Below are 12,129 nucleotides of genomic sequence, written 5' to 3' on the forward strand. Positions count from 1 at the left end.
TTTACTGCATTTTCCACTTCTGTACCTTCTGATATGTTTGCTATGATATTTTTCTCATTTTTATTGTTTCTTGAAATTTTGGCTTCTCTTCCATACCCTCCCCCTTTTTTTTGTTAGCTCAACATCTATGTGGCCTCAATGTCATCGTCTTAATTTAACGTTGTAATTACAAGGTAGGTGTAAGGCTGAGTACATCTTACCTTCCCCAGACCCCACTTGTGGGAACTCAATGGGTTTGTTGTTGTTGTTATTGTTGTTGTTGTTGTTGTAGTAATTAGTGTGCATGTGGTGCTTTTATGAATCCGGATTCGGTTTCTTGAAAGCTGTTGCTTTGTTTCCTTTTTCTATTTGAAGTGAAAATTTGGATTGATTTGACAAGAAAGAATGAATCTCAGGGTTTTAAGAAGGTTTGTTCTTACAAAAGTGAGTATGCAAATCCATGGTTTCGAGCTGGGAAAAAGCACTGGCTGAAGAATATCAAAAGCAGGATTCAACTATCCAAAACCAATAAGCCACAACAAGGTTCGCATAGTTCTTGTGTTGATCCAATGAAGGATAATTTGGAAGAGGAGGTGGAGAAGTTGAGGAATGATAACATTAGTCTGAAGATAGAACTTCAGAAGTTGAAAGATAGACAAGAAAACATGAGAGTTTTGTTTCCTACTATGAAAGGATGCAGAAAGGATACAGAAATTAGCAATATTTTGGAGCTATTTGTCAAGAAATCGAAAGTCAGGGAAGATTCTAGCAGCAATGACACAAGAAAGAGGCCACAAATGGTAGAGTCGCCAGATCGTGTGGCTAACTCTGTCCAGGATGGGATTGGACAGACATCAAACTCTGCTGGTGGCTCAGTAAGTTCTAATGAGCAACAGAAAGAAGCAACTGCTAAAAATGATAAGAATCGCGAGTTCTGGGAAAAACTGTTTGAAGATGATTCAGAGTCTCAAAATGAAGGAGCAGAGCAGGCACTGAATCGATCGAAGGCTATGGCGGAGATAGAGGAGATGGTGGAAAGCAAGATTGCTATGGAAGGAGAAGCTTTGATTGCAAAAGCTGCTACTGGTTTAGATGAGGAGATGGAGGCTTATCTTCAACTGTGGACCTAGTATATTCTGTTTGCTTCAATGTTTCCATAAACAAAAAATATGAATTCTACTAGTACATGTTTACATTGTGATCGACTTATCAAATCAAAATTGTTGCTTTGTCTGCAGGGAGGAGAAGGAAAATGTTGTTTGAACTACAGCTGATGTGAAGGTCTTGTCTTCATATAGACTGATCTTACTTTGTTCCAGGAACTATTTCTTCTTTATCATGCTTAGAGATCCTTACCTAGGTCCTGAAAGAATTGAAGGAAACAATGTAGTCGCAGTGTCTGCGACTCTTTTGATCGCTGCAATTGTTTATGAATTTGGAACACTATAGTCCAAGTGAGTTTCATCATGCGGACGACTTCTGATACCTTTGCTCAAAACAAAAGTTGTCATGCAACAGAATGTTCTGTGGCTTAACGTCTATCTAAGTGGACTATTATTCTTTGCCTGCATTCTTCATGAAGATGAAGATAAGCCAATCCTTTTGCTATATATATATATATATCATGGATAATTCATGCTCCTTTTTATTTGCCAATTAAAGGTAAACTGCGTAGAGCCTGTACCAAAAAATCCATTTATCCAATGATCCATTACTCATGAAATCATAAACTAATACTAACTTATGCTCTTTCTCAGCACAAACGTAACTTCAATTAGTCTAACATGATGGATGCTTCCTGTGGTCAAGAATTCCTTCTTCCCTAGGCCAAAATCACCAGTAAAAAAGAAAAACTTACTGCTTTTATTTAGTGACTCCAACTTAAACACTTTTGAGTGACTAGGAGTAAATGATCAAAATGGTCTTTACCGGGTTGCTCTACTTTTAAATTTCATGGGTGGTCATTCAATTTTGCGTTCATTACCCAAAAGGCACATTTCTTTCTTTATTACGTAAAAGTCATTCAATTTTGTGTTCATTACCCAAAAGTCATTTTTGTTTTCTTTTGTTACACAAAAATTATTTTACTATGTAACTAGTTATCATAATAATCACTTTGACCAGATTTTACAAACTTTCACTTGAAAAGTCTATTATGCCCTTGACATTATAAATCCTCTCATTAGGGGTGTACATACCGGGTTGGTTCAGATTTTATAATTACCAAACCAAACCAATTGTGTCGGGTTATTAAATCTAAAGACCAAACCAAACCAATAAAACTTGGGTTTTTCAATCTCGATTTTTCTCGGTTTTTCTCGGGTTTTCGTGTTATTCAGATTTTTTCGGGTTTTTTTTATTCGATAAAATCTTCGTAGAACAAAACATATAACTTGTGTTCAAAATATTTCTTTAATTCTAGTAAGATGCAACTATATAAAGTATTTTTCAAGAAAATAATATAAAATATGAGATGGGTCATAGCATTATCCTAAAATATTCAACAATGAAGACAATAAAATTATGTAATATAAATATTGGTAATTAAAAAGCCATAATAAAAACAAACATAATCTAAAAGTACTAAGTCATGTTAAAATAAGTATAGTAATAAGGAATTATTAATTACATGACTAAACGCTAAAGAAAAATAAAAATAGGTTATGCATTTTTATCTAAAGTTATTGCAAAACAAAAAATAGATATTCGATACATTCCCGTTCGTAATATTGAATTGAATGTCTTTTGTTAGCATTAGTATTGATTTGATTTTGGTTTGGGCTTTTGTTAGCATTATTTAATTTACTAATATTAATGGCTATAAAACTTATTGGAACATTCAAAAGTTCTAAGTCCAACCTTGAAATAATACCTTAAAAGATAACATCATCAAAGTTGAAAGACACATCTGAAAGTACAAGAGGGGGAGGGGGTGAATTGTGAATACTTAAAATTAATTGCTTATAAGTTGACTTATAACTTGAGTAGTCGACTGAATATGATAATTTAGCAGATATGGTAATGGAAGGTAAAATGCAGAAAATAATTGCAAGAATTAAAAACACCGGGATTTTTATACGGCTTCGGATTCAATGTGAATCCTAATCCAGTCCCCTTGGGTTGCAAGAGAGTTCTCTTTAGTAAATGAGTTTCCTCCGAGTACAGATGTGGTGTTTATCGCTCAGTTTCTCTAGCACTCGTTTTGATACAATGCTTCACCAGTTGTGTGCTCTCTTTCTATCCCTGACTTGTTACACAACATATCTTAGTGAACTACAATGCTTGTTTGCAGTAGAATGAAGAGAGTGATTTTGTTTAATCAAAGTATGTCTAAGATAGGGTTTACAAGGGTGTATAAATACTTTGATGGATGGTAGAGGCCTGACAACTCAAGAGATTTGATCCTTGGAAAGAATTGATTCTTTCCAAGAATAAGGAATGAGCCGTTGCTTCTCTTGATTGCTTTCCTTCAGCAGAGGATTGCTTCACTTGATTTCTCCTTGATTGTTGGATCTTCCAAATGTGGTCGCTTCCCAGATCTCCTCGTATCCTTTAGTCTTCCGTGATTCTGCCCATGATTTGTGCCTTTGTCCAAGGCTTATTTGATTTTTTCCAGCTCAGCTAATCATTGTTATCGCTGATTGATTCATTGATTAGATTGCGCCCAGATTTACGAGACCAATCCAGATTTGTTGATCATATGCTGATTGATTTCTTTCCTTGTACATCATGAACCATTCCAGCAGTCTTCTTTACTTCTTGAACTTGATTTCCTGCACATGTATATTATTTGCATCATTAAAACATGATCTAACAATCTCCCCCTTTTTGATGATGGCAAAATAATATAATAAGGTAAAGAAGTAAACACCAGTCGACTTCCCTATGTTTTACTAGTCGACTTGACTCCCCCTCAATGTATGCAATCGACTTGACCTGTCCATGACTCTCCCTTCAATGTGTGCAGTCGACTTGTATCGACTTGTACCAGTACAGTATACAATATATGCTACCTATACACATATAAAATGTGTGCAGTCGACTTGTACCTATACACAGATAGACGCATAGTCGACTTGTATCTGTACACATACACATAACATAGGCAAAATAACATAGGCTTTTCTCCCCCTTTTTGTCATCAGAAAAGAGGAATTAGAAACATAGATAACAGTAAAGCAGGAAAGGTAAAAAGATTATCCAGCGGCTGGTGAAACAGCCCACAGTAGCAAAAAACAGAATTATCCAAGGGCTTAAACCACAACCCACAATACCACCAAAACAAGATGTCAAAAAACATAGTTTTGAAAAACATCCACACTATCGGCATAGGAAATAGGTAAGGGTGTTGCAGATGGCCTCCTTTAACTGTTTGAAGCTAGTATGTGCAGCGACGCTCAGACCATCCAGCCTGTTGTGAACCTCCTTGAAGGCTTTGACAACATTCTCCCTTACTCTGAGAACAACAACTCTGATTTTTGACACGTCAGACCCTGTTTCCTTTTAAATAGCATGAATGTCACCCACAGTGGACAGAGTGGCGGAAAGAAGATTCTTGATGTCAGAGAGTTTGGAGTCAATAAAGCTAAGATGCTCACTAAGCTCAGAATTGACAAGAGTAGGAGGAGGAACAACTAATGAAGGTTTGGTTTCCATAGGGGCTGCTTTGCTTCACTCTCACTTTTCTTAACCCAGGAGCCCTTGATACTCACATAACTCATACTAGCAAAAGCTCTAGAATTATAGGACTTGGAGACAGTAATGAAGGAATAGTTGGATAGAGAGATTTGATGGGCTTCCAGAATATGAGTGATTACTATGCCATAGGGTAAACTAGTGGGATCTTCAGCACTTTCTATCATAAAATTGATGACCCGGGAGGAAAGCTTGAGTTTGAGTTTGGTGATGAGGCAGTAGACAAAGAATGTATCCCTTTGAGAGAAAGTTGAAAAGGAACCAGTACGAGGAGGCAGGGTGGTTGCCACAATATGGGCCAGAACCCAAGTTTCAAAACTTACATCACTGGGGCCCAATTGGTTTGGAAGAATTTCAGAGGGACAATCAACAATGCACTGTTTGGCTTGGTCAAAAAAAAAATTCAAAATCCTCAAGCCACATATTTTTAAAAAGAGTAGGGAAACCAGAGCAACGACATTGGAAAAAAAAGTCAAACAACGCACAATCAAGAACAATGTGCTTACCTATCATTAGAGATTCTAGCCTATCTGGTTTACTAGAGCGAAGATTTGCATAAAACATTTTGACCAGGGGTTCATATACCTTAGGCGAAGGAATAGAGAGGAATTTTTCCCACCCTTGATATACAAAGAGTTCTTTAACCTTACAGTTGAGGGATTTCATATCATCAAGATCCACGACCCTCCATGGGCGATGGGCTTGTCCTTAAGAGTAATGAAAAGATCCCTATTTGGGGTATCCCAGAAATTTAGGTCCAACTCGAGTGAGGCAGAGAAATCAACCTTTGATTTCTTTGGGGTGGATGAAATGGGAGGATCTTCCATGGGTCGTTTGCCTAAGGCTTTTTCTCCTAGAAGTTGGGAGTGTTCAGAGAAATCACCCTGAGATGAAGCGAAGCCTTCAGAGTGATCAGACCCTAGGTCTACTTGCTCAGGAGGCGCAGAAGGAGGTTTCGCCTTAGAGCGGGTACTTTTTCTGGTGGAGGCAGATGGATTCTTGGAGTGTTTCGCCATTGTAGAAGAGGGGATTTGCTCGAGGTTTTGGAAAGAAGATGGAGATGAGAGTGATTGAAAGGGTTTTCTAACTTAAGAAGAGGGTTTTGGCGGTTGAGTACAGAAAAGGAAAAGTTGTCAGTTGAGAAGACGTGATGATTGGCTTTCTATCTTCGAACTGCGAACTGATGTGAACGAAGTGAAAAGAGAGTGAAAAAATCGGAGGCATAATAAATGCGTGGGAAAAGGAAAATTATAGCACTTTAAAAGTAATGGAGCACATAGGTCCTAAGAGTTATTAGAAAAGCAAATAATGCCAAGTAATTTTCTCAAAGTACAAAATCTTTCTTCTAACAAAGGCTTAGTAAAAATATCGGCTAATTGAACAGAGGTGCCAACAAAGGCTATTTCTATATCTCCCTTAAGAACATGATATAAAATGATGCTTAATATCTATATACTTTGCTCTAGAAAGATGCACAGGATTTTTTGAAAGACAAATAGCACTAGAATTATCACAAAAAATTTGTATAGGTTTAAACGAAAGCTCATAGTCACCAAATTAATGAGACATCCACAGTAGTTGTGCACAACACTGTCCAATAGCAATGTATTCAACTTCAGTAGGGGACAAGGCGACTGATGCTTGCTTTTTACTGGTCCAGGATATTAATGCCTTTCCTAGTAATTGTAAGCACGTGATTTTTGACACTCCCCGGGAATTTTTACGTTCTTAAGCTTAAATATTTAATTTAGGACTAATATAGCTATTTTGACTATTTTTACTTTATTTTTCTCGCAAAAGGAAAAATTACAAAAAATATATATATAAATTTTAGTTTATGTATTTCTCATAAACTTGAAAAATACAAAAATTGTACTTTATTTTGGTACCTTATGTAAATTCGAAAATTACAAAAAAAAATATAATTCTATTAAGGTTTTGTAGTCATTTTAATTTGGAAAAAATGCAAAAATATTACTTTATATTTTATCTTTATATAAAAACGAAAATTACAAAAAAATAGTTTTATTAATATTTTGTAGCTATTTTAAATCTTGAAAAATATTAAGAAAATAATAATATAGTTTTGTTTTAAATAATTAGTCTTATTACAAAAAATAGTTTTATTAATATTTTGTAGCTATTTTAAATCTTGAAAAAATATTAAGAAAATAATAATATAGTTTTGTTTTAAATAATTAGTCTTATTTTAGTAGCTATTTTGCTTATATAGGATTAGTTAAGCAACGTCGTGTTCCTATTTCTCGGGTCCGGGCAAAAGAATAATATTCGGGTTCAAACTACCCGGTTTTAGGCCTAATTTTCGGACCTAGCCCATAATATACCGAGTCCACGACACATGGGGAACCCCACCACGCGTGGGGGACACAAACCTTGAACCCCATCACGCGTGGGGCTCATTTTTCTTGGCCAAAGGGATCAAATACACGGACAAAGAAAGGAAAAGAGGGGACTTTGGAAAAAGTTGAAAAAAAACGGGACTTGGGAAATTTTTGGTACTGTAGATCTATCTTCTTCCTCAAAAGGAAGAAGAAGCAAAACCCTAAAAAAAGAAGAAAACAAAAACAGGTCCATCGACCTACTGTCACAACCAAACACCCACCCCGTCTCCTCCTAATTTCGTCACCCTCTTGTCCGAAACCACCGTCGACCACTACCCGCGACGACCAGTCGACAAATCAGTCCCAAAAACGCCATAACCACCATCCCCTCACGTCCAAAACGCCACCACCTACGTCCGCAACCTCCCAGCCCCACCATCGTCAAAACCACCCAACACCACCACGACCTTCCACCTCCAGCTACCAGCCTCACCATCGACCACCTTCCAAACACCAGCTCCTGCTCGTCGCGTTGCGTCGTCAACCACCATTGCCGCCCGCTACGAGCTCCAGCTCCATCTAAATCAACATGTGGCTGCGTTTCTGAGCAGCTGTCGCTGCGCGTCTTAGCCTTCGTCGTCATGGCCCATTGTCCACTGCCCGTCGACCACAAGTGACGCCCAGCACGCTCGCCACCACCCGTCGCTGCTTCTGCCTCCTGCCTCACCCATCACTGCCCGTCGACGCTACATCCAAACCACCAGCCCACGGCCATTTCTTCTCCTTCGTCGTAACCAAAAAAAAAAAACTAGTCCGACGATCCTCCATTAAATCCGGCCCTCGCTGCTGTTCCGTTCAGCTCCCCCACGCCCAAATGACCGCCTGGAAAAGTCAGTTGTAGCCATGACTCATTGTTAGTCCGTTCGTGTTCGAGTTTCTGGCGCGAGCTATTCCGTCCGATCTTTGATAACCTTTTCTATGGTTTCCCGGTCGAGGTTATCCGTAGAGGTCGATGTTGAGGGCTGGTCCGTGGCTCTATCCGTCTCTGTTTGTTCAGGTTAGTAAACTTCAAGCATTAGATAAGGAAATGTTACGTTAAATGTTCGAAGATGCAATATAGAAATTGGTATGATAATTTTCTGCTCGTGTTTGCATCGTATGCATTTTGTTCATTTTGTGTTGTGTTATTCTTGTTTATTCGATGTCATTTAATTAAGTTGGGCTAGTTGTTCTATGACACAAGTTTGGTGTTAATTTGTTCGTGGTCTTTTGCTTAGTTTGTTCGGGCAAAATTAGCATTAGTACTTGTTGTTACCACTTCCGAAACACCCATTCACTAGACTTATTTTATTAAATTTTGATAAGTTATGAGATTTTAGTTGTAAAGAAGCCGTAAGGTTTAGTATTGTTAAAGGCGTAAAAATGACATTTTTTTTAAAAAAAATATATAAAAATAAAAATAAAAATAAATAATAATAATAAAAAAACGAGACAAGCTTCGCCAAAAATAAAAATGTACAGATTACGGAGCCCTCACAAAAATATATATATTAAAATAATTAGAATTCAGGATATGCCGTTTAGCAAATTTTACGGCCTTCCCCAAAATAATAACACGATAGTCTCTTTAGGTGCGTGTTTAATAATCTACTTTCTTAAACTTGGGTGCGCATTTCATGCGACCCAAATCCAAATCCCAAAACGTCAAATAAAATATGTTCCGGATTGTGGGCGCATTTCATGTGACGCAGTCCAAAGACATATGTTTTAAGCGACGTTCACATTCTCGTAGAAACAATAATAATAAAGCGGTTAAAAGATAAAATTTGCACATAAGTTCATATTGTATTTAAAATCAGATAATCAAGCCAAATATAACAGTTGAGCGACCGTGCTAGAACCACGGAACTCGGGAATGCCTAACACCTTCTCCCGGGTTAACAGAATTCCTTATCTAGATTTCTGGTACGCTGACTGTAATATAGAGTCATTCTTTTCCTCGATTCGGGATTAAAATTGGTGACTTGGGACACCCTAAACCTCCCAAGTGGTGACTCTGAAATAAATAAACCAATCCCGTTTCGATTGTCCTTTAATTGGAAAAAACTCCCCTGCGCCCCCTCGGGTGCGGAAAAAGGAGGTGTGACAGTTCTGGCGACTCTGCTGGGGATTTGGAACCAGAACCACTGGTTCAGGGTTAAGAATTCGAGCTTAAAATAATTGTTATTATTTGGATTTATTTATCATCTGATTTTTACATGTTTGAGCCTAATGTGCTAAATGCTGCTTTTACTACTTTGATATTACGTGAACTGTATATAAACTGTGCTGAAACCCCTATACTTTCTGAGTCTTCTAAATCATGAAGAAGGGCGTACTTCGTGTGACTTCTTTTCTGTATAGTGTCAAATCCCAATTTAGAACGAGGTTCGGATAAGTTGCTAAGCCGGTGAAGCTTCTGTATTCCCGGTACGCTGCCCCCCCCCGGCTCGAGCTGTCCGCTCGGGTAAGCCAGGTCTAGAACAAACACCCAGGTTCTGAACCTAGTATGACAAAGCCACATGCCGGATCCCTAGTAGGAACGTTTATTTGCATCATGTGCATTTGATTTAGGGGACTCAACACAGGGGTTGGGTCCGTCTAGGACAAGCAACCTGAAAATAATAGACCGGCTTTTGGCATCCTATGTGCTACATGTTGTATTTAGTCAAGGGCGAATGGGTCATTTGGTCACTTCCAGCATGGTGTTATTTTAATCAAAGCATGGGGAACATTTGTGGAATCCAAGGATCCTTGGAATTCCCTATGTCCCCCACGCTTCATTTTTGGGAAAAGCACCTAGGGAACAGTTGTGGAATCCAAGAAGTCTTGGAATTCTCTATGTCCCCCACGCTTCATTTTTGGGAAAAGCACATAGGGAACATTTGCGGAATCCAAGAAGTCTTGAAATTCCCTATGTCCCCCATGCCACATTTTTGAAAATATAATAAATATAAAAAATAAAACATTGAAAATTCGAAAAAAAGATTGTGTATGTTTTCATCATCATCCACAAATTAGAAAATAGTGGAAAAGAGGAGAACATAACAGTGTAGAGATATAACTACTTATTGTTAGAAAAAAAAACAAATGTCCAAATAGTGTCGAAACTCTGCCGAAATTTTGAGGATATAAAATAAAAAAAAATATATGTCTTATTAGTTTGATTTATTAAAGCAAAGGAAAAGTAGAAAAAATAATCATTGTTTTGTCTTATTTTTTTTTCTTTTTTTTTTAAAAAAAAACATTAATAGAAAAGAAAATAGTTTGTCTTGTCATAAAAATGAAAAAAGAGTCTTGTTTTAAAATATGTGTTATTTGTTTATGAAAATGAAAAAATTAAAATAATTCAAAAATATTTTCTCCATTATTGACTTCTTTAGAAAGTCTTTCTAATTGTTTTCAAAAAATAATATAATATAAAAAATAAAAAAAACAAATCCGAAAATATTTTGATTCTTTTTTCAAAATTGAAAAGAAAATTCAAAATTTTAAAAAAAAACATTTTTGAGAAGCATTTCTTTTATTAAAAGCAAAATTCCGAAAATATTTTCTTCTTTTTCTTTAGAATAAAGAAAAAAAAGAAGCAAATGAAAATTCAAAAAATATAGCTTAGAAGTGTTTCTTTTAAAAAGAAAATCAATCAAAAAAAAAATGCTTCCTTTCTTCTTTTAAAGTAGTCCTTTGGCCCGAACTACGCGGGTTTGATTCTCACCGGATGTGAGATACGTAGGCAACCCTCATCGGGTCCAACCCCACCTTTTGCTAAAAAAACCAAAAACAAACAAATAATGAAAAACATGTCGAAGATTATTTTTCATAAATAAGTCGGGTGATGTCCAACTTCCCCTTTTGCAAAAAAAAAATAGCAAAAATATATATGTCAACTTTCATAAAGAAGTCGGGTGACGCTGTTTTATCAAGACATAGCCGAATGTTCCCGAAAGGGACGCCGGAAGGCTGACTTTGCATAAACAGCCACTTTTGGGTCATTTTTAAGACTTGGTCCAGTTGACCCCCACAGCCTAAAAATCTTCGTCCCCGAGACGTTGAAAGGCTGTGTTTGCAATATTGACCTTTCTAATTTGAAAAACGATGAAAAAAGAGTTATAAATAAGTCAGGTGATGCTGTTTTGTCATAAATAGCCGAATGTTCCCGAAAGGGATGCCGGAAGGCTGACTTGGCATAAACAACCACCTTTGGGTCATTTTGAGATATGGACCCACACAGCCTTAAAAAGCTTCGTCCCCGAGACGCTGAAGGGCCGTGTTTTGCAACACCAAGTTTTTATTATAATTTGAAAAAAAGAGTCGACGGTCAGGTGAATACCGTTCAAATTTTGTCATAATAAGCCGAGCCAGCTTCGGCCGCGTCTTAAACCTTTCTTGCCAAAATAGCCTTAGAGTATCTTTCAGTTGTCGAAAGGTTATTTTTGTAAAAGAATGGACAAGTTTGTAAAGTGCCAAAATAATCCTCCCCGACCTCAAAATTCATATGAATTTGGAAGAGGCCACATTTGCAAAAATAACCGTTTGGTTGCATTTGTCAAACGGAGAAAGGGAGCTGATCATTTGTTTTTGGAGTTTGTAAATCTTTTAATTAGAATATGTGTGTTGTTTGATATTTTTTTTCAGTTGTAGGTCATCTTCAGACATTTGAAACCCAGTTTGTTTTAATATGAAAATTGAAAAAAATGTTTATTATTGTTTATCTTTTATTGGTCCGAACTACGCAAGGTCTGATTCATGCGGGGTCATGATACGTAGGCAATCTCCATAAGATTCGACCACACACACAAAAAATGATGAAAAAGAGAAAAAAAGAAAAAGAAAAACAAAGGTAAATAAATAAATAAATAAATAAATATTATATGTAAAAAATAAATAAATAAATAAATAAATAAATAAATATATATATATATTGATAATAATAAGGACCGACTGAGTCCATTCTAACATATTTGGTTTTGAATTGTGAAGAAAGTTGAGGTGGTTGGTTTGTGCCTCAAAGAAAATGACAACTAACGTCGAAGCTGTTACAAGTGCTCCAGAGACTCAGAGTGGGAAGGTTCCT

The 12,129-nt window shown here is 36.8% G+C and overlaps 1 protein-coding gene across 1 annotated transcript; it reads left to right on the plus strand.

Annotated features, from left to right (window-relative positions):
- Nucleotides 1-277: 277 nt before the first annotated feature.
- Nucleotides 278-1,124, plus strand: LOC107808440 (uncharacterized). Its single transcript, XM_016632964.2, has one exon. It carries the CDS (start codon nt 549-551, stop codon nt 1,107-1,109), a length of 561 nt encoding a protein of 186 aa, XP_016488450.2. The 5' UTR covers nt 278-548; the 3' UTR covers nt 1,110-1,124.
- The last annotated feature ends 11,005 nt before the right edge of the window (nt 1,125-12,129 follow it).

This window comes from Nicotiana tabacum, chromosome 3 (assembly GCF_000715075.1).
Source record: "Nicotiana tabacum cultivar K326 chromosome 3, ASM71507v2, whole genome shotgun sequence".
In the NCBI taxonomy this organism is placed as follows: domain Eukaryota; kingdom Viridiplantae; phylum Streptophyta; class Magnoliopsida; order Solanales; family Solanaceae; genus Nicotiana; species Nicotiana tabacum.

Excerpts from the sequence above, each read along its gene's own strand:
- LOC107808440 (XM_016632964.2), top strand. The coding sequence starts at position 549 with ATGAAGGATAATTTGGAAGAGGAGGTGGAGAAGTTGAGGAATGATAAC.